General features: G+C 52.2%; 1 protein-coding gene and 1 long non-coding RNA gene across 3 annotated transcripts; one reads left to right on the top strand and one right to left on the bottom strand.

Annotated features, from left to right (window-relative positions):
- Window positions 1-227: 227 nt before the first annotated feature.
- Window positions 228-18710, top strand: LOC102733435 (DNA repair protein complementing XP-C cells homolog). 2 transcript variants are annotated; one of them, XM_081810094.1, is made up of 13 exons: window positions 228-387; window positions 1583-1667; window positions 3194-3351; window positions 3836-3956; window positions 7038-7127; window positions 8009-8908; window positions 10155-10315; window positions 13891-13972; window positions 14832-14966; window positions 15047-15216; window positions 15728-15821; window positions 16582-16671; window positions 17739-18710. In XM_081810094.1, exons 2-13 carry the CDS (start codon window positions 1623-1625, stop codon window positions 17952-17954), a joined length of 2262 nt encoding a protein of 753 aa, XP_081666220.1. In that variant the 5' UTR covers window positions 228-387; window positions 1583-1622; the 3' UTR covers window positions 17955-18710. The 2 variants fall into 2 exon arrangements, with proteins under 2 accessions (XP_081666220.1, XP_081666218.1); XM_081810092.1 differs by having other exon boundaries at window positions 14793-14966.
- Window positions 11453-16582, bottom strand: LOC145718580 (uncharacterized). The gene is made up of 2 exons (XR_014141907.1): window positions 16149-16582; window positions 11453-15938 (listed from the first exon to the last, which is right to left on the bottom strand). It is a non-coding gene; the product is annotated as an uncharacterized LOC145718580 (long non-coding RNA).
- Window positions 18711-18735: the final 25 nt, after the last annotated feature.

Genomic DNA, 18735 nt, shown 5'->3' with positions numbered 1-18735 from the left:
TGATAGCTATCATAATTATTATTATTACTAGTTTTTTAAAAAGATTTTATTTATTTATTTTGAGAGAGAGAGAGCGCAGTGAGGAGGGGCAGAGGGAGAAGAATCTCAAGCAGACTCCACGCTCAGCGTGGAGCCTGATGTGGGGCTCGATCCCATGACCCTGAGATCATGACCTGAGCTGAAAACAAGAGTTGGCCACTTAACCAACTGAGCTACCAGGTGCCCCTATGATTACTGATTTAAAAAAACATTATTGTTGATAGAACTTGGTGAACCTGTGCCAGGTGATGTGGGAGAAAATGCAGCCTTCTCTAAATCTGTCCTGCCTGTGAAACCAGTGGAGATAGAGATTGAAACACCCCAGCAGGCGAAAGCAAGGGAAAGAAGGTAAGATTATCTTACCTTGTCTCTAGATTCCTGTCACACAAAATGAGCAAGAGCTGCTACTTAACACAAGTTTTTTTTTTTTTTTAAAGATTTATTTATTTATTTGAGAGACCAAGAATGAGAGAGAGTACATGAGAGGGGGGAGGGTCAGAGGGAGAAGCAGGCTCCTCGCCGAGCAGGGAGCCCGATGCGGGACTCGATCCCGGGACTCCAGGATCATGACCTGAGCCGAAGGCAGTTGCTTAACCAACTGAGCCACCCAGGCGCCCTAACACAAGTTTTTGAGAAACACATAGGAGACGGGGGCTGAGTACCAATGTGGTTAGGAGTCTTAGGTGAGAGAGTCCCACGTTCAAGAATCCTGGTTTGTTCTCTGGCTGGGGCAGACATGGGAAGAGGAAATTCTTAGTGTTGAACATCTGGTGTGTGCCGAGGACTCTGTAGGTTGTCCATTGTCTTACTTAAACTTAAAGATAGTGTGTGGATGAGATCGTGGAGGCTCAGAGAAGTTAAGTAACATTTCAGGAGTCACTCAGCCAGGGAGCAGATGAGCCAAGATCCAAATCCCTCTCTGGCCAACTTGACACTCATGCTTTCGCACCACATTACACTGAGCGATTTGAGCCAGTGCCCCCCTATGGTAGGGAGCCCCCACTCCATCCCAGGATCCCCAGGACCAGTGCAGCCACTGGTGGCTTGGGAACGTGAGCACAACGCCCGGCAGTTAATTGGCGAATGAGTCCCACTCTGTGTGCACTCTGCACATTGATGGGCACATCATTAGGCACGAAGGAGGAGGACAGATGCATGGGACACAGGCATGAAAGAGATCGCCCAGCAGAACAGCACCGTACAAATGAGTGCGCACCAATTTAGCACGGAAGTACTGGTGCAAAGGACGGAATCAGTAGTTGGGAGGTCAGACAGGCAGGGAAGCCTCCTTGGAGGATGTGTGTTTCAAAGCACGGCTGTGAGGCGTGACAGGTGGAGAATGTCCCGAGCCAAGGTGTGCAGGTGAGAAGGAGCAGAAGGCCAGCGGAAAACAGCCAGCTTGCTGGTGTGCCCGAGTAGCACAGCCTCAGGCAGGAGAACCAGGAGAGTGATTCAGGAGCTATGACGCGGGACTGGGGGCTGGGCTCAGGGCTCAGGGCTCAGTCTCCCACTTCATTCTTGGATTTTTCCATGTGCATGGCAGTGAAAGGATAAAAGTGGAGTTTGAGACCTATCTTCGGAGGATGATGAAACGTTTTGGTAAAGAAGTCCGCGAGGACACGCACAAGGTAAGGGCAAGGGCAGGGGGCAAAGGGACAGTGTCCTCTCTGTCGAGGCAGGGCAGTGTGGTGCACGCAACCTCGGTTCTCAGTCAAGCCTGGCTTTGTGTGGCTCCTCTACTCACTGTGTGGCCTTGGCGAGTTTCTTTGTCTCCCTGAGCCTTGGTTTCCTCATCTTTGAGGTGGGGGGCGATAAGTGCCTGCCTCGGAGGGGGGTTGTGGGGACGGAGCAAACATGACACACAAGGTCCGGAGCACAGAGCCGGCACAAAGCAGGGCCGGACCCACAGGCACTCTCCCGCCATCCCTTCCTCCACCTGTTTCATAACCTCAGTTCCCACCACCGCTGAAGAGATGGTGTCTTTGACTTCAGGGGGCAGTTATTGAACCGCATCATGGACCTCACAAGGTACTTGGCTTTGTGGGGTTAGAGACTTGTATAAAGCTTCTTTCCTGCCATTAAGGAGCATCTGATCTCAGAGATGGAACAAGACAGACTTCAAAACAGGACATTCAAGACTCAGAACACGGAAGGGGACCGGTGTGGGTCAGGAGGCTGAGGAAGGCAGCTTTATTTAAGAGAAAGGCCAGCGGGGAGTGGTGGGGGGAGGGCGGAGCTGGGGAGGCTGCCCGCGCCAAGTGCAGAGGGCACGGTGGGACAGCCCGTGTGTCTGCGTCTTGGACGGTACGTGCGTTGGTGGCCTGTGAGTGAGGGAAGGGCGCTTGGATGTCCCCCTGATGGGCAGCGGGCAGCCAGAGCGGGTAGAGCTTGCAGGGCTGGAAGAGACGGTGTGTCTACAGCAGCCGCAGAAATGGGGAGATGAGACGAGCACAGAGCAAGGACAGTGAGGAGACAAGACACCCGCCTCCCTGAGGCCTTGAGCATGTGAGACAGCTGTGCTGCTTGTAGCTTTGGGAAGAGGTGAAATGAGGGAAAGAGTTCATATGACTCCAAGATGAGAAGCTCAAGTGAGGGGAGAAGAGCGGAGCCATTGACTGAAATGGGGAGGTCCTCGGTGGGGAGGAAGGGAAAAGGATGTAAGGTTGTGGAGGAGGTGGTGAGGAGTCATGTGACCATCTCTGGAGCTCTGGTGGGGGGCCAGCTTGCCTTGGGGTCTGCAGCGGAAGAGGCTGGATCCTGGCACCCAGGGAAGGGCGCAGAGAGCTGTCTGGTGAACCCGCGCCGTCCCCCAGCTTGGACAGCTATTGGCGCTTGCACAGTCTCTCCCTTCTCTCCCCCGACTCACTTTTCCTCCTGATCTTTTTGGAGCAAATCCTGCAGCATATGTTTAAAAGACAAGGCCTTTAAAAAAAAAAAAATCTGTATTCTGCAATTTTGAGATTTGGTTATTTGAGGGAATAAGTATCTAGGGGGAAGACAGGGTGAAAAACATGATCTTGGGAAATGGCTAATGTTGGGATTTTTACTTCCTTGTGTGTAGAAATAACAGATAATTCCCGCCCACAAAACGTCTCTCAGTGTGGCAGCAAAAACCCTTCTAGTTCTCGGCCTACCATCTTCCCCTTCTTTCCAGGTTCACCTGTTGTGCCTGCTGGCAAATGGTTTCTATCGAAGTAACATCTGCAGCCAGCCGGATCTGCTTGCTATTGGCCTGTCCATCATCCCAGCTCGCTTTACCAGAGTGCTACCTCAAGACGTGGATGCCTGTTACCTGTCAAACCTGGTGAAATGGTATGGCCCTCCGGCCCATCCTGCAAAGCCCTAGTATAGGACTTGTGTCTCTCAGAGGCTGGGGGCAGGTCAGTTCCCACAGACCTTCCCTGAGGGGTTCCTATATGCCGAGCCTTGAGCACAGCCTTGAAGATAGAGACACGTCAGGCATGCTCTCTGCCCTGGAAGAGCTCCTAGGCTGGCTGGGGAGACAGATGCACCCCAGGTAGTCAGTGTGAGGAGCACTCGGGAAGAGGTCTGCTGGGGCCTGTAGGTGCACGGAGCAGCTGGGGGGCTGGGAACCTCCCAGGGACATGAAGTCTGCTGGGGTCTTCAGTGGTGAGCCGGGGTCAGCCACACGGACTGGGAAGATGAGAACAGAGGCAGGCAAGGCTCACAATTCCCTTCTGAGACTTTCCTGTCTGATTTGCTTGGCTATAAAAGGATAGCAAGCGTTCCTCTTTGCCCTCACCTGTGACACAGGGAACGCCTGGTTTCTCTCCAGGTTCATTGGTACATTTACAGTTAATGCAGACCTCTCAACCAATGAACGCGATGGTCTACAGACGACGTTGGAAAGGAGGTTTGCTATTTACTCTGCGCGGGATGATGAAGAGTTGGTCCATGTAAGTGATTTCTCTTGGTGCCACTATTTTCTAGGACCGTGAGCTAATGACCATGGCAGTCACGTGCCAGATACCATTCCGGTGTTTTCCATGTTCTTCCTTATTCATTGCTTGTGAAATAAAAAATAGGTTCTGAAGCTCAGAGAGGCCAAAGAACTTTCTCAGGGTCATTCCGCTGGTAAGCACTGGAGTCAGGTTCAGGACCAGTGTGTGGGGTGGAAAGCCTGCATTCGTTCTTTGCTTGGTGTCCTGGGGCATTAAGCATGTACTTTTTGGTCAGGTGCCCTAGAATTGTTTCCATTAACTATTCAAAAATTATGTTCAGAAGTCCCAAGGAGGGCGCCTGGGTGGCTCAGTTGGTTAAGCAACTGCCTTCGGCTCAGGTCATGATCCTGGAGTCCCGGGATCGAGTCCCGCATCGGGCTCCCTGCTCGGCGGGGAGTCTGCTTCTCCCTCTGACCCTCCCCCCTCTCATGTGCTCTCTCTCTCAAATAGATGAATGGAATCTTTAAAAAAAAAAAAAAAGAAGAAGTCCCAAGGAAATGTTTTTTCAAACTGTCAGATTTCTGCTGAAATCTGTCAGAAAGCTTTTCCCTACCTTCCGATTGGAGAAGTGACATTGGCCGGCAACAGTGCAGTGAGGAGAGTTCTGTCTACCGAAAATAGAGGTAGAAATATGGCTTTATCCCAGAAAGATTCCTATTCATTACATGTACTTATGTCTGAGCCCCAGCTTCTCTGTTTGTTTAGGGAAAGAGACCAGACTTCTTGGATCTTAAAAGCCCAAATGACTGGCATCTTTACCTCTCTTCTGATTCGGCTTGAAAAAGTCTAAGACACCTGACGTGGCCAGTGATATTGCCCTAATACCACCACCCAGGGAAAAGCATTAATATTAGAGACTTATCCTCCCAAACTCTGTTCCTGTGTGTATTTCCAAAATGTTTTATCCCCCCTAAAAGGCTACCATGTGCCCATTAAATAGTTACTCCCCATCCTACTCCCTCCAGCACCTGGCAGCCACAGTCTGCATTCTGTCCCTACGCATTTACGTGTTCTGGATGTTTTTCGTGGAATAAGTATCATGTGACCTTTTGTGTCTGGCTTCTTTCACTTAGCATAGTGTTTTCAAGGTTTATCCATGTTGTAGCTTGTGTCAGCACTTTGTTTCTTTTTATGGCTTTATATTATCCCATTGGATGGCTAGACCACATTTTGTGTATTTGTTAGTTCCTGGACATTTAGGTTGTTTCCACCTCTTGGCTATTGTAAAGAGTACTACTATCAACATGTGTACGTACTTGAGTATTTGTTTTCAGTTCTTTTAGGTATATACCCAGGAGTGGAGTTGCTGAGTCATTTTATGTTTAACTTTTTGAAGAATTGTCAAACTTTTCCACTGATGCCCCATTTTATATTCCCACCAGCAATGTACAAGGGCTCCAATTTCTCCAGATCTTCTCTAACACTTGTATTTTCCTTTTTTCTTTTTTACTCTAGCCATCCTAATAAGTGTGAAGTGCTAGCTCATTGTGGGTTGGATTTACATTCCCCTGGGGACTCATGATGGTTATCGCCTTCATGTGTATGTTGGCCATTCGTGTATCTTCTTCGGAGAAACGCCTATTCAAATCCTATGCCCGTTTTTTAGTTGTGTTCTTCGTCTTTTTATTGTTCAGTTGTGAGGGTTCCTTCTATATTCTAGATACTAACCCGCTCTCAGATATATGCAGATATTTTCTCCTATCCCGTAGGTTGTCTTTTCTGGAGAAAGTGTGTTGAGGCACAAAAATTTTAATTTTGATGAAGTCTGCTTTTTCTATTTTTCTTTTATTCCTTATACTTTTGGTGTCATATCTAAGAATCCAGTGCCAAATCTAAGGTCATGAAACTTTTCCCCCTTATGTTTTCTTCTAAGAGTTTTACAGTTTCAGCTCTTACATCCATTTTGAGTCTTCCATACATTTTGAGTTAATGTTTATATATGACGTGAGGTCTCAGTTCGACTCCATCCTTTTTGCATGTGGATATCTAGTTGACCCGGTGTCCTTGGTTGAGGAGACTATTCTTCCAGCTGTTTGTTGTGTTATCTTCACTACTGGTAAGAAGAGACAAGTCTTGGCACCCTCATCAAAAAGCAGTTGGCCGTCGGCATCTGGTTACTTTGAATTGCCTTTGGCCATCGGGACTCCTTCGTCTCCTCCATCTGCCAGTTTGTGGGTCTTCCCTCATCCTTCCTGTCTTGACACTTTTCAGACTACTGCTTAGGAATTTTGTAGAGTGTCTCTCAGTTTGGGTTTCTTTGATGTTTTCTCATCCTCCCCACCAAGCCGCTTTTAACTCCAGAAGAAATAGGCAAAAGTCATTATTTTTTTCGATATAACGCAGCGTCTCACAGAAAACACGCCCTCCTGTTTCTGGCTTTCTCAGTCGGGCATTATAGTAACTCATGAGATGCTGAGGTCTGCGTGGAAAGATCTTGCTCAGGTGCTTTATCACTGTCGCCGTTTTGGAGGTTCATTCCCCTGAGGAGACTCCCCTCCTTACAGGTAAGCAGAAGTTGTAGAACTGCAGCCTCCAGTGGAAAGATTCGTTGTGGGGAAAATGGTAAACAGAATAGACTTTGGAGATCTGGTGATAATGATGTTTTCTACTTTTTCTTCTCAAAGTGATACTTCGTTTGTTTTATTTTATTCATAATTACGACACATGTTGAATACAGGAGATAGGTAAGCTGAAAAAAAAAATCACCTGTAAACACCCATAACCCAAAAATGGGTCCTTTTCTAAATACACATATATGTTTATGTGCTTTTTTTTTTTTTTACAAAAATTAACATTACACATTAAAAACCAAACTTCTCTTTTCATCTAATATGTAGTGAACATCTTTCCATTTTTCTACAAAGATAAATCTCTTCAGCATCATTTTTAATACCGTGTAGGGTTCCCGGCTCCTGTTGTTCAGTTGTTTCTAACTTTTCCCTGTTATAAAAAAAACTACCACAACAAACACCATGGAATTAGTTAAATCCTCGATTTTTTTCTTAGGATAAATGCATCATTCTTTTCCCCCCACAGATATTTTTACTGATCCTCCGGGCCCTGCAGCTCCAGACCCGACTGGTGCTGTCTCTCCAGCCGCTTCCTCTGAAGTTACCCACAGCAAAGGTGGGGTTCTCCTAAAAGGCAGTTGGCTCAGCAGGGAGGGAGAAATTACCAGACTTCCAAGAAAAAAATTGGTCATTGGACTATTTTTACGGGTTGGCATTCATGGAGCGTGGGCCCCTTGGAGCCTGCCTTGCTCACCCCTGTGTTGGGAAGACTGGACACCAGTGGGCCTCCAGCAGCCTGAGCCTGGCATGCACAGAGGGCCCCGAGAGAGGGCCTGGCTCCCTGGTGGGTTAGTTTCGGCCTTGTGATGCAGCAGATTGGCCCCGTCCTCCTGCTCCTTGGCCGTGTGGAGTGGTAAGGGGTGAGGGACTCTGTGTTCTGCTGTCATCTAAGGAGGAGGCTCAGCACTAGACTCGCCGTGCTGTCAGCACCGTCTGAAACTTAGTGGTCCAGAGGATTTAATTCCGTATTCTTAAAGCTGCAAGTTTATTAAGTCCATCAGTATTTGCTCGCAAGATACGTTATGTGTGAGGTGGGTATTATTGCCAAGGAAACTGAGACTCAGAGGTTTACACATAAGTAATAAATATTTGAGAAAATGTAAATAAACGTATATATTGTTGACTGAAACCACATAATGAATGAGAAGCAGAACTGGAGATGGAACCCAGGTTGGTCTGTTTCCCTTGCTGCCCCCACTCCCCTCCCCGAGCCAGGCGCTAGAGTGGAAAGAGTACACTGTGGCTTAGCTAAGATGCCACAGATTTTAGTGAATACATTCTTACATTCCTAAAGGATTGCCAGCTCGACTCTGTCTGAGCTGGGGACATCCTGTGTATGCTGGTTCTGTAGCCAGTGACTTAGCCCTGGCAGATTATAGGATCTCTATCATATCATGAGCACAAAAAGAAAAAACAAAATTTCCTGTTCTATTTAAGGGAAAGAAAGCTGCCAAGGAGACATCTGCAGAAGATCCTGGGGGCTCCTTGGAAACTTGCAGCCCAGTTCCAGAAAGCCAAACCAAACCCAAGACCAGCCAAGGAACCAGACAGGAGGCCACGTCTTCTAAGGGCCCTGGAGGTCCAAGTACCAAAGGGAAGAGGAGCAAGGCAGCCGCGGCCAAGAAGAAACGGAGAGAGCCCTCCTCCAGTGGGGAAGAGCACAAGGCGGGAGGGCGGCAGGAGGACACCCAGAGACGTCGGCCTGGCCGGGAGCGGCAGGTGGCCTCCAAGGTGTCTTATAAAGAAGAGAGTGGGAGTGACAAGGGCAGCAGCGGCTCTGACTTTGAGCTCTCCAGCGGGGAAGCCCCTCATTCATCTGATGAGGATTCTGAGCCTGGCCTTCCCAGACAGAGGAGGGCTCCAGCCCCCCAGAGGACAAAGGCAGGGTCCAAGAGTGACTCCAGGACCCAGCGTGGAAGGCACCCTCAGCACCCCAAGCACCCTAGCTTTCCAGCAGCATCCACGAGCTCTTCAAGCAGTAAGAGTAAGCGAGGCAAGAAAATCTCCAGTGATGGTGAGGGGGCAGAAAGAGAGAAAGCAGCTGGTGTAGACCAGTGGCTAGAGGTGTTCTGTGAGCAGGAGGAAAAGTGGGTGTGTGTGGACTGTGTGCATGGTGTGGTGGGCCAGGCTCTGGCCTGTTACAAGTATGCCACCAAGCCCATGACCTACGTGGTGGGCATCGACGGTGATGGCTGGGTCCGGGATGTCACCCAGAGGTACGACCCAGACTGGATGACTGTGACCCGCAAGTGCCGGGTTGATGCCAAGTGGTGGGCTGAAACCCTGAGACCATACCAGAGCCCGTTGGTGGAGAGGGAGAAGAAGGAAGACTCAGAGGTAAGGTCTGCTGTGGGCTCAAAGGCCCATCTTGGTGCCCCTTGTATATGCCCGGCCCCGTGTGGGGGTATCACAATACTTTAGACCCGGGATGACTGTTGCCTTAATTTTACCAGTTAAAAATGGAGGATCTGAGAGATTAACTGCCTTGGTATTTGAACCCACATCTATCAGGCTTCAAAGCCGTTATACAGCATACTTTTAGTTATTGCCTAGTTGTAAATTTGGAGCTTTAAAATATGTATGCAATCATATAAATTGCACTGAGTGAAAGAAGAAAAAACTCAGGAATGCAATGGCCATCTGTCCCCCCGCCCCGCTTGAGCCCCGAGTGCACGCTCACAGAAGCACACACGGACATCCCTTCTTGGATCTAGAACACTCGTCTCCTGGGGAGAAAGGGACTCGGGAGGGCGCACAGGGAAGCAGACTGCTAAAGCAGTACAGTGTGTGCTAGGACCGCCCACTGACCCGAGCTCCTTGTGCACGGCAGTCGCGTGGGGTGGAGCTCAGCATTTGCCCGGATTTGCTCATGAATGATGCCCACTTTGTTGGGGCAGGTGAAGCCTGGGTTTATTTAGCGTCCCCCGTAGCAGTACAGTTCCCCAGTTCCGGTGCGTTGAGAGGGGCTGTTCCTGGTTCATTTTACTTAGATGTGACTGGGTGAGTGGGAATTGTGCAGATGGTGTCACGACTGACTATTTGAGGTGGAAGCTGCCCGAGCTTGGCCAGTCTGCTCTCATCTGCTGGGGCTGTTTGAAGAGATGCCAGGAGAGCTCAGGAGACCTTGATGACTAGCATGTGACTTACCGCAGTGGAATTGTCCACTGAGAAATCAGAGTCCTGAAAGAAGTGCCGAGAGAACGAGTGTTCCTCACAGGGGACTAAGGAGAGTTACACGGCGCGAACGGCCCATTTGAGGTTCCCAAGCAGGATCAAGTAGGCCCGCATTGCAGAGGACGGAAGGCCTTCTTCCTGCGGAAAACCGTGTGTCCTCCCTGAGGGCTAGGTCTGAGACCGAGAACGAGTAGGTTAGATGACTTTCCACAGTTGCCACAGGCCACAGGATCCCATGCTTTATCTAAAACCTGCCTAGTACCAGACTACAGACGCTACGTTACAGTCACTGGTGCTCGCGAACCCTCTGCTCCGCTGTTCCCTGCACAAGGTGGTCGAGGGAATGGCCCGCCTCAGACTTCACCTCCTCTTCCAAACATGCTCAGCGTTGTCTCTCTGGTCTTTGCAGTTCCAGGCAAAGCACCTGGGCCAGCCTTTGCCGACTGTCATTGGCACATATAAGAACCACCCTCTGTACGCGCTGAAGAGGCATCTCCTGAAATACGAGGCCATCTACCCTGAGACAGCCGCGATTCTTGGCTATTGTCGTGGAGAAGCGGTCTACTCCAGGTGCGTGAGGCAGCCAGGTGGCCCTGTGGGCTTCCCGCTGGCCTGGGACTAGCAGCCTTCTGCGGGAGGGGCTGCTTACGTCAGCCCTTTTGTCAAACGGGATGAGCTGTGTGGTGTGTGGGTGGGTGTGTGCGCACACCGTCCCATGGGGCGCACATGTAGAAGGGATTCTAGTTTGAAGATGAAAACCACAAGGGTTAAAAGACCAGCACGTGCAAAAAAGTTATGGGGGAAAAATTAAAAGTATGACAAGGTTTATATGGGACCATAGAAAATACACCCCTAAGATGTAAGTTAACAAAACTACAAAAGGAGGGAATACAAGATTTGATCATGAAAATTAAAGGGAGCAGATGTCTTAATGGGGACAGGGCTTCTGTTTGGGAAGATGGAAAAGTTCTGGAGGTGCGTGGTGGGGACAGTTACTCAACAGTGTGAATGTACTTAATGCCACTGAACTGCACACCTAGAAATGGTTAAGATGGTACATTCTGTGTATATTTTATCCACACTAAAGAAAATTGCCAAAGAAGAGGGGAAGGGAATAAGAGTTAGAAGAAGAATGTAAGATATATACAAAATTTAAACAAAAGAAATTTTTTTTTTTTTTTAAAGATTTTATTTATTTGAGACAGAGAGAGAGAGAGCACATGAGAGGGGGGAGGGTCAGAGGGAGAAGCAGGCTTCCTGAGGAGCAGGGAGCCTGATGCGGGACTCGATCCAGGGACTCCAGGATCATCACCTGAGCCGAAGGCAGTCGCTTAACCAACTGAGCCACCCAGGCGCCCCAAAAGAAATTTTTTTAAGATTATTTACTTATTGAGAGAGAGCGTGCGCATGTGAGAACGTGCAAGCAGGGTGGGGGCAGAGGGAAAGGGTTTCAAGCAGATTCGCTGCTGAGCACAGAGCCCAAAGCGGGGCTCCATCTCACAACCCTGAGATCATGGCCTGAGCCAAAATCCAAAGAGTCAGACACTTAACCGACGGCACCACCCAGGCGCCCCTAAAACAAAAAATCTTGGGGCGCCTGGGTGGCTCAGTCATTAAGCATCTGCCTTCGGCTCAGGTCATGATCCCAGGGTCCTGGGATTGAGTCCCACATCGGGCTCCCTGTTCAGCGGAGAGCCTGCTTCTCTCCCTCTCCCACTCCCCCTGCTTGTGTTTACTCTCTTGCTGTGCCTCTGTCTGTCAAATAAATAAAATCTTAAGGTGAGAGAGAAAAATAGAAGCAGAACTTTTAAGAAAAATGGCAGTAGAAAGAAATTACAATGGAATACTACTCAGCCATCAAAAAAATGAAATCTTGCCACTTGCAGTGACATGGAGGGAACTAGAGGGTATTAGGCTAAGTGAAAAAGTCAATCAGAGAAAGACAGTTATATGATCTCACTGATATGTGGAATTTAAGAAGCAAAACAGGATCATAGGGGAAGAGAGGAAACAATAAAACAAGACAAAATCAGGGAGACAAACCATAGGAGACTCTTAATCATAGGCAACAAACTGAGGGTTGCTGGAGGGGAGGGGCGTGGAGGGATGGGGTGGCTGGGTGACGGGCATTAAGGAGGGCATGTGATGGAATGAGCACTGGCTATTATTATATAAGACTGATGAACCACTGACCTCTACCTTTGAAACTATTAATACATTATATGTTAATTAATTGAATTTAAATAAAATGTGCCTCAAAAAAACAAAACAAAATGATAACTAAAAGAAGTGGGTTTTTAAAACACTGGAATGAGAGACCAAAAAATAGAGTAGAGGGTATTCTTAATAACCAGGACAAGAGAGAGAAAACAAGGCAACAGGGAAATCACAGGAGTAGGTGGTTCAAGGGCTCTGAGTGGGTGCAGCCCACTTCCTGCATGCAGCCCTGCAGGGACCCAGCCTACACCCTCTGTTCAGGGTCTGTGGCTGAGCTTTCTGTTCCGTGTCAGGAGGCATCAGGCCTGGTCAGGGCCTCAGCTGCCAGCAGTCAGAGGCCCCAGGGCCCAGTCCCCCTGGTAGAGGTCGTAAGGCTCAGGCGTAAGGCACAGGTGGTTGAGGCAAAGCAGGCCGGTCGGAAGGAAGCAGGTGTGGTCCACAGGGACCACCACGTCAGTCATCGGAGAAAGCATTAGAGGTAGACAGTTTTTTTGGTAGTAAAATATACAAAACCAAGTGTGCCATGTAACCATTTGTAAGCATACAGTTCAGTGGTGTTAAGTACATGGACTGGATCGTACAACCATCCCCACCGTCCGTCTCCAGAACTTCTTCATCTTCCCAAGCGGAAACTCGGTCCCCATGAAACAGGATCTCCCCCCTCCCCCGCAGCCCCTGGCGGCCACCATGCCGCTGTCTGGGCATTTGACTCCTTTGGGGACCTTATGTAAATGCGATCGTGCAGTATTCGTCCTTTGGGGACTGGCCTCCAGGGACGGGCACTTGCGGTGCTTCCCCTTTCGGCTGTGGTGAGCAGTGCCGCTGCGAACGTGGGTGCACACATACCTCTTTGAGATTCTGCTGTCACTTCTTTTGGGTGTATATGCCCAGAAGTAGAATCGCTACTCGCATGGTAATTCTGTGTCTCACTTTTTGAAGCCTCAACCTCCTGCCTTCCGCAATGCCTGCCTTGTTTTCCGGTCCTACCAGCAGCATGCAGGGATGCCAGTTTCCCCCACCCTCGCCCACGCTTCCTTTCGGGTTTTTGGATAATAGCCGTCCTCATGGGTGTGAAGTGGTTAGAAGTTGAGGTTTATCCTGACGGGGCTGTGTCCACTTCCCTGCTGTGCTCCTTGGAATGTCCTGACAGTGCCCGCCTGCCTCCCCCCCGCGCCCCCACGTGAAGACCATGACCGTGACGTAATTGCTCCTCTGGGTGATCAGAGCTGTGCAGCCTGCCGGGGGTGCCAGCCCTGACAGGACAGGCTCTGCTCCAGCACCCGGGCAGCGTCTGGTCTTCCTGCAGCCCGGCAAAGCACAGAGGACAGAGCTCATTATCCCTGGCTGATAGAGGGTGCCGCTGAGGCTCAGGAAGGGACAGTGGCTTGTGCGGGGTCCCCCCGCCAGGCCGTGGCACGAGGAGGTGTGCGCCGCATGCCTCCGATGGGGCCGGAGCCGGAGGGCCTGCTCTGCGCACGGGAGCCCTCTCTCTGGCCAGAGTGCAGGGCTGCGGACTGAGGAAGAGATGAGCGTGCCCTGTCGGAGAAGGCTCAGCGAGGACGGCAGGTGGAACTCTTTGGAAAGTGGTCTTGCAAGGCCGGGTACAGCTCTTAGCTGTGGAAGGAGAGCGGAGCCAGAGGCTCTGTCTGTAATCACAGGCTGCCGGGAATCGTGACTGCCACGGGCGTGCATCTTCATTCCGTGGTCACTCAGTAGCTCGTGGTTCCAGTGTAAGTGGACACATCCCCGAGAAGATAGGAAGTCCAGGTTAGCCGTTCGCCCACCGCAGGTCCCCTGCTTCCCTCAGGAGCCGGGCCTGAGGAGGGAATCGAGGGCCGAGCCCTTCCTTCTGGGAGGCTGCGTGCACAGCTCCTTCAGCCCGGCGTGAACTGAGTGTGTCCTGTGTCTCCCCCTGTTGGCTCCCGCAGGGATTGCGTGCATACCCTGCACTCCCGGGACACGTGGCTGAAACAGGCGAGAGTGGTGAGGCTGGGAGAAGTGCCCTACAAGGTAACCATGGCGGGCGCCCTGCAGGCAGAGGCCTGGGCACTGAGGGCTGCTGAGGGCAGGCGGGGAGAGGCATCCAGGGCTGACTTTTCTGGCTTGAGAAAAACTGGAGGAAGCTTTGAAAAGCATTCAAATGTGTCTTACTCTAATGGGGAATTTGTAAGATGGATCTTTCAGAGCAAGCAAGACATGTGACACTTAAGGGTTGTAAAACAGGCTGCACGGGACCCTTTCCAGAAAAATGTGCCGAGCCCTGCGCTAGAGGCGCCCAGTGCGTCTGTCCCACTCCTCCTTGGAGCACTTAGGCAGCCTTCTCGCTCGTCCTCCCCAGTGAGACTTTCGGCCACTAGACATGGTCGGGGAGTGTGCAAGGAGTCCTAAGCTGTCAGTGCCTTCCAGAATGCACGACGCAGCTAGTTCCCGGGTTTAAATCCTGGCCCTGTCACTCACCTGGCCATGGGATTTCAGTGACTTCATCTCCGAGTCCCAGTCACCCTGTCTGTGATGAAAGTAGGGAGCGTGGTGTGGCGGGTAAAAGCCTGGCTCCGCACTGCGCTGTAGGCAGAAAGTTTGCAGCTCCCGGGTCGCTCATCTGGCTGTGCAGTGGAGACGGCGATGGGACCCCCTTGCCGGGCACAGCCTGGGGCAGGGAGCGTCTGCAGGTGTTGGCTAGCGGTGGCCGTCCCCGGGGTCGCGCTGGTACTGGGCCCGGTAAGGGGGTCAGAGGCACGTGCATCTCGGGTCCGTTGTGGAGGTGAAATGAGGCCATGGGTTTAGGAAAGCCCTCAGCACGGTGCCCAGGATACAGTAAGTGCTTCGGCAGCGGCAGTCCGTCTGTCAACTGGCTGTCCCTCCGGGGCAGATGGTGAAAGGCTACTCCAACCGGGCCCGGAAAGCCCGCCTCACTGAGCCGCAGCTGCAGGACCACAACGACCTGGGCCTGTTCGGCGAGTGGCAGACGGAGGAGTACCAGCCGCCCGTGGCTGTGGACGGCAAGGTGAGGGCAGCGCCCCGAGGGCTCGGGACCGGGTCGTGTCACGCTGCCGCTGGCCACACCTGCCCTGCCAACCCCTGCAGGTCCCCCGGAATGAGTTTGGGAACGTGTACCTCTTCCTGCCCAGCATGATGCCCGTCGGCTGCGTCCAGCTCAACCTGCCCAACCTGCACCGCGTGGCCCGCAAGCTGGACATCGACTGTGTCCAGGCCATCACCGGCTTCGATTTCCATAAAGGCTACTCCCATCCCATGTGCGTGAGGGGCCTTCCCCGGCGGCCGGCAGGAGGGCTGGGGCATCCTGGCGCAGGGGCAGGAAGTCCATGTGCGGGTTGAGGCCATTTTCCAGGTTTTACTCTGCATTTGCGAAGTCAGCCTTAACACTTTACCTTTTACTTCCACACTTTCACTCTGGCGACTCTGCAGAGGCAGCAAAACCAGGGAAACCGCATGCTCCTGATGCCAGATGGAAACCGTCTCCTGGGGGCGGGGGCGGGGGAGCAAGCAAGGTCAGCACGCGTCCTGGTTAGGTGGCCTCTGCCCGCCCAGGGCGGGGGGCCTGGGGAGGACGCGGTGCCAGAGTCCACAGGCCTGCCTGGTGCATGGGCGCTGTCAGCGGCTGTGGCTGGGATCACGGCGCCTGACGCCGGATAAGCCTTCAGGGCTCCGAGCGCCTGGGAGCCGCTGGCCGGCCTCCGCAAGGGAGAGGAGAGGCCGGAGCAGGCGGCAGCCTCAAGTGAGGCCGTCCGCATTGCGTGCTTACAGAACCGACGGGTACATTGTCTGCGAGGAATACAAAGACGTGCTCCTGGCCGCCTGGGAGAACGAGCAGGCGCTCATTGAGAAGCGGGAGAAGGAGGTGAGCCGTTTGGCCAGGGCGGGGACCTGAGGTGCGAAAGCAGAGTGGCAGGGGAACATGAGCCCCCAGGTGGGGCAGGTGCCTCATTTGATGGTGGGTTAAAACAGGATGGGGCGCCTGGGTGGCTCAGTTGGTTAAGCGACTGCCTTCGGCTCAGGTCATGATCCTGGAGTCCCAGGATCGAATCCCGCATCGGGCTCCCTGCTCGGCAGGGAGTCTGCTTCTCCCTCTCCCTCTCTCCGTTTGTGTTCCCTCTCTCGCTGTGTCTTTCTCTGTCAAATAAATAAATAAAATCTTAAAAAAAAAAAACAAAACAGGAGAGGCCACGTGCCCCAAAGCTCTTGCCAGCTCTCGGACTTTGCGGAAGGCACCCTAGGGAGCCAGCCCCGGATAAACAGGGTCCTGCCTCCACCTCACCATCCAGCATCCGTGTCCACCGGGTACTGGACCCCGGCTCCGGGGGCTACTGCACCTGCCATCCACGCCTGCTTCTGCTGAAGGGAACTGCTGTGGTCCAAGCCTTCTCCTCGAAGATGTTAGAGTCGCTACCAGTTAAAAAGAGGCTTCTGTTTTGCTGCCTTTTATGTGCATCACTCTATAAATCACATTCCTTTTAAAACAGACTCGGCATGGTTGAGGGACTCTTTTAACCAAAAAGTCTTATTTTGGATCTTTATATGTTCATAGATTCCATCTTGATACTTCTCCTGAAAGTGACAGTACTTAACATTTTGTGTTCTCCGTTTCATTTTGCCGGCAGAAAAGAGAGAAGCGGGCCCTGGGGAACTGGAAGCTGCTGGTCAGGGGACTGCTCATCCGGGAGAGGCTGAAGCTTCGCTATGGGGACAAGGTCAGTGCGGCTCTTTTGGAAAGAAGACAAGCCCAGGTGGGAGAAGGGGACCCAGAACTGTGGGCCCGGATTCTGCCCAGAGATGCCTTGTGTTTTGACACCACAGTCCTGTGTCTCTGAGACATCTGTGTCCTAACCTTGTTGGGAAAGGTGTCCCTGGAGTCCACCTCAGCTGGCTCTTCCAGCCCCCAGCCCGACCCCGACGTCCCTGTCCTGCTCCTGTCTGCCACAAGCAGGGGTCTGATCTCGTGCTAAACCGATCCAGGGAGAGACAGGCTCCCTGCGCCTGTGGCCGTCCTCCAGGCCTGGGGTTGCTCACTTAAGTCATGTTTCAGGGCACCTGCCCCGGCCTGGGCCAACCTGTGCGGAGTTGACATGCAGTCCTCAAAGGGCTCCCAGAGGGGCAGAGAGGCCCCTCCACGCAGCTGTGTGGTGAGATCAGGATTGGGTCAGACACAGAAATGTGCTCTGGGAACAGCCAAAACCGCACCTGTTGTCTCCCTGTCTCCAACCCCGAACTGCTGCCAGTTTGCCTTTAAAAGTGGCAGACTATTTTTGTCGGACTCCTCCCTCACATCCCTTTGGTGACCTCTTACCAGGCTTTATGTTGACTCCGTCCCCCCACGTGCTCTCACCTCGCGCAGCCAAACCCTCCAGGCCCAGCTCCCCAGCCCAGCTGGCCCCGCAGTCAGGGAGCGTCTCCTCGGAGCACTTGGCAAGGAGAGCTGGTCTGGGGCAGTTAAAGACATGAGTGCGCTTTTGTGCAGAAGTGAGGTAAAGAAGTGCAAAGCACCAGTCCTGGGATCTCCTAGGTCGGGTTGTATGCTCCTTGAGGGCAGTCTCCTGCGTAAACATCTCTGCGTTTCCCAGCCCTGAGCCCAGAGCAAGTTCTCCAGTACCTGCTTGGCGGAGTCCCCAGTGCGAGGCTCCCCCAGCCCCACGTGGTGCCCCCGTCCTCCCAGAGTCACTGGCTCAGGGCAGGCTGCTGCTGGGGGCTTGACTGCCCCCCGGCGTTTCCCTGCCATCTGATGGCTGACTCCCGGCTGCCGTTGTCCCTCCCTCTCCAGAGTGAGGCAGGAGCTCCCCAAGCACCTGCCGGAGATGGACTCTCTTCTGATGAAGAGGAGGGGACCAGCTCTCAAGCAGAAGCATCGAAGATCCTGGCTGCCTCCTGGCCCCAAAACCGAGAGGCTGAAGAAGAGCAGAAGCCAAAGTGCCCTAAGAAGACCAAGAGGGAGAAGGCGGCCGCGGCCTCCCACCTGTTCCCCTTTGAGAGGCTGTGATGAGGGTGGCCACCTGTCGCACCCTGTGCTACGCAGGGCCCTGGTGGTGGTGGCGTCTCCTCTGAGAAGACCCAGAAGCTGCGTGCACCACGGATGAGGGCCAGGGGACAGGGGGGTCAAGCTGAGATGGTGTCATGGGTCTGGGCTGGCCCCGGGCCTTGTCACATAGACCCAGGGTAGGGCTTTCAAAGCTGTCCGCTCCCACGCCCTATGCTTTGAGCCACAGAACACTTCCCAGGAGACTCCCCTGCCACCTAGACGTTGCTCAGCCCACCTTTGGAAACGTGAGTCCATTTTTTTACAGAAACCACTGGGCGATTTAGAAATGCACCAGCCCCTTCTTCTAGGTGAGTTCTTCATCTGTCAGACCCTCGTGCTTTTGCCTCTCCTGCAGACGTGGGACCCTTTCTCTGCGGGCCAGGCCTTTTCCCCTCAGCCAGGTGTGCTGACGCTGCCCCTTCGTGGTGTGGCGGAGAGCAGGTGGGAAGGACGGGCATCTCAGATTAATGCGGGGGGGGGACCTCCTTTTTGGAAGTGATGCTTCAGGGTGGCAGAAGACTGGAACAAAGAGCTAAAATCAGCGAAGAAAAGGAAAAACCCTGAGAGTTAAAGAAATGTTAGTCAAAGTGGATCAGTGTTCGGCTAGATTTTATTCATTATGGATAAGTTTATAAAAGCTCTATGCATTGTAGATAATTCAGGAGAAATAACTTTTGTAACATTTTGAGGAAGAAATAAAACATTTATCTAAAAAGACTCAGCTCTGCCTTTTCTTCCAGAT

Source organism: Leptonychotes weddellii, unplaced genomic scaffold, assembly GCF_054177405.1.
Source record: "Leptonychotes weddellii isolate Sample4059 unplaced genomic scaffold, ASM5417740v2 HiC_scaffold_180, whole genome shotgun sequence".
In the NCBI taxonomy this organism is placed as follows: Eukaryota; Metazoa; Chordata; class Mammalia; order Carnivora; family Phocidae; genus Leptonychotes; species Leptonychotes weddellii.
This window is presented reverse-complemented; position numbering and strand designations above follow the sequence as displayed.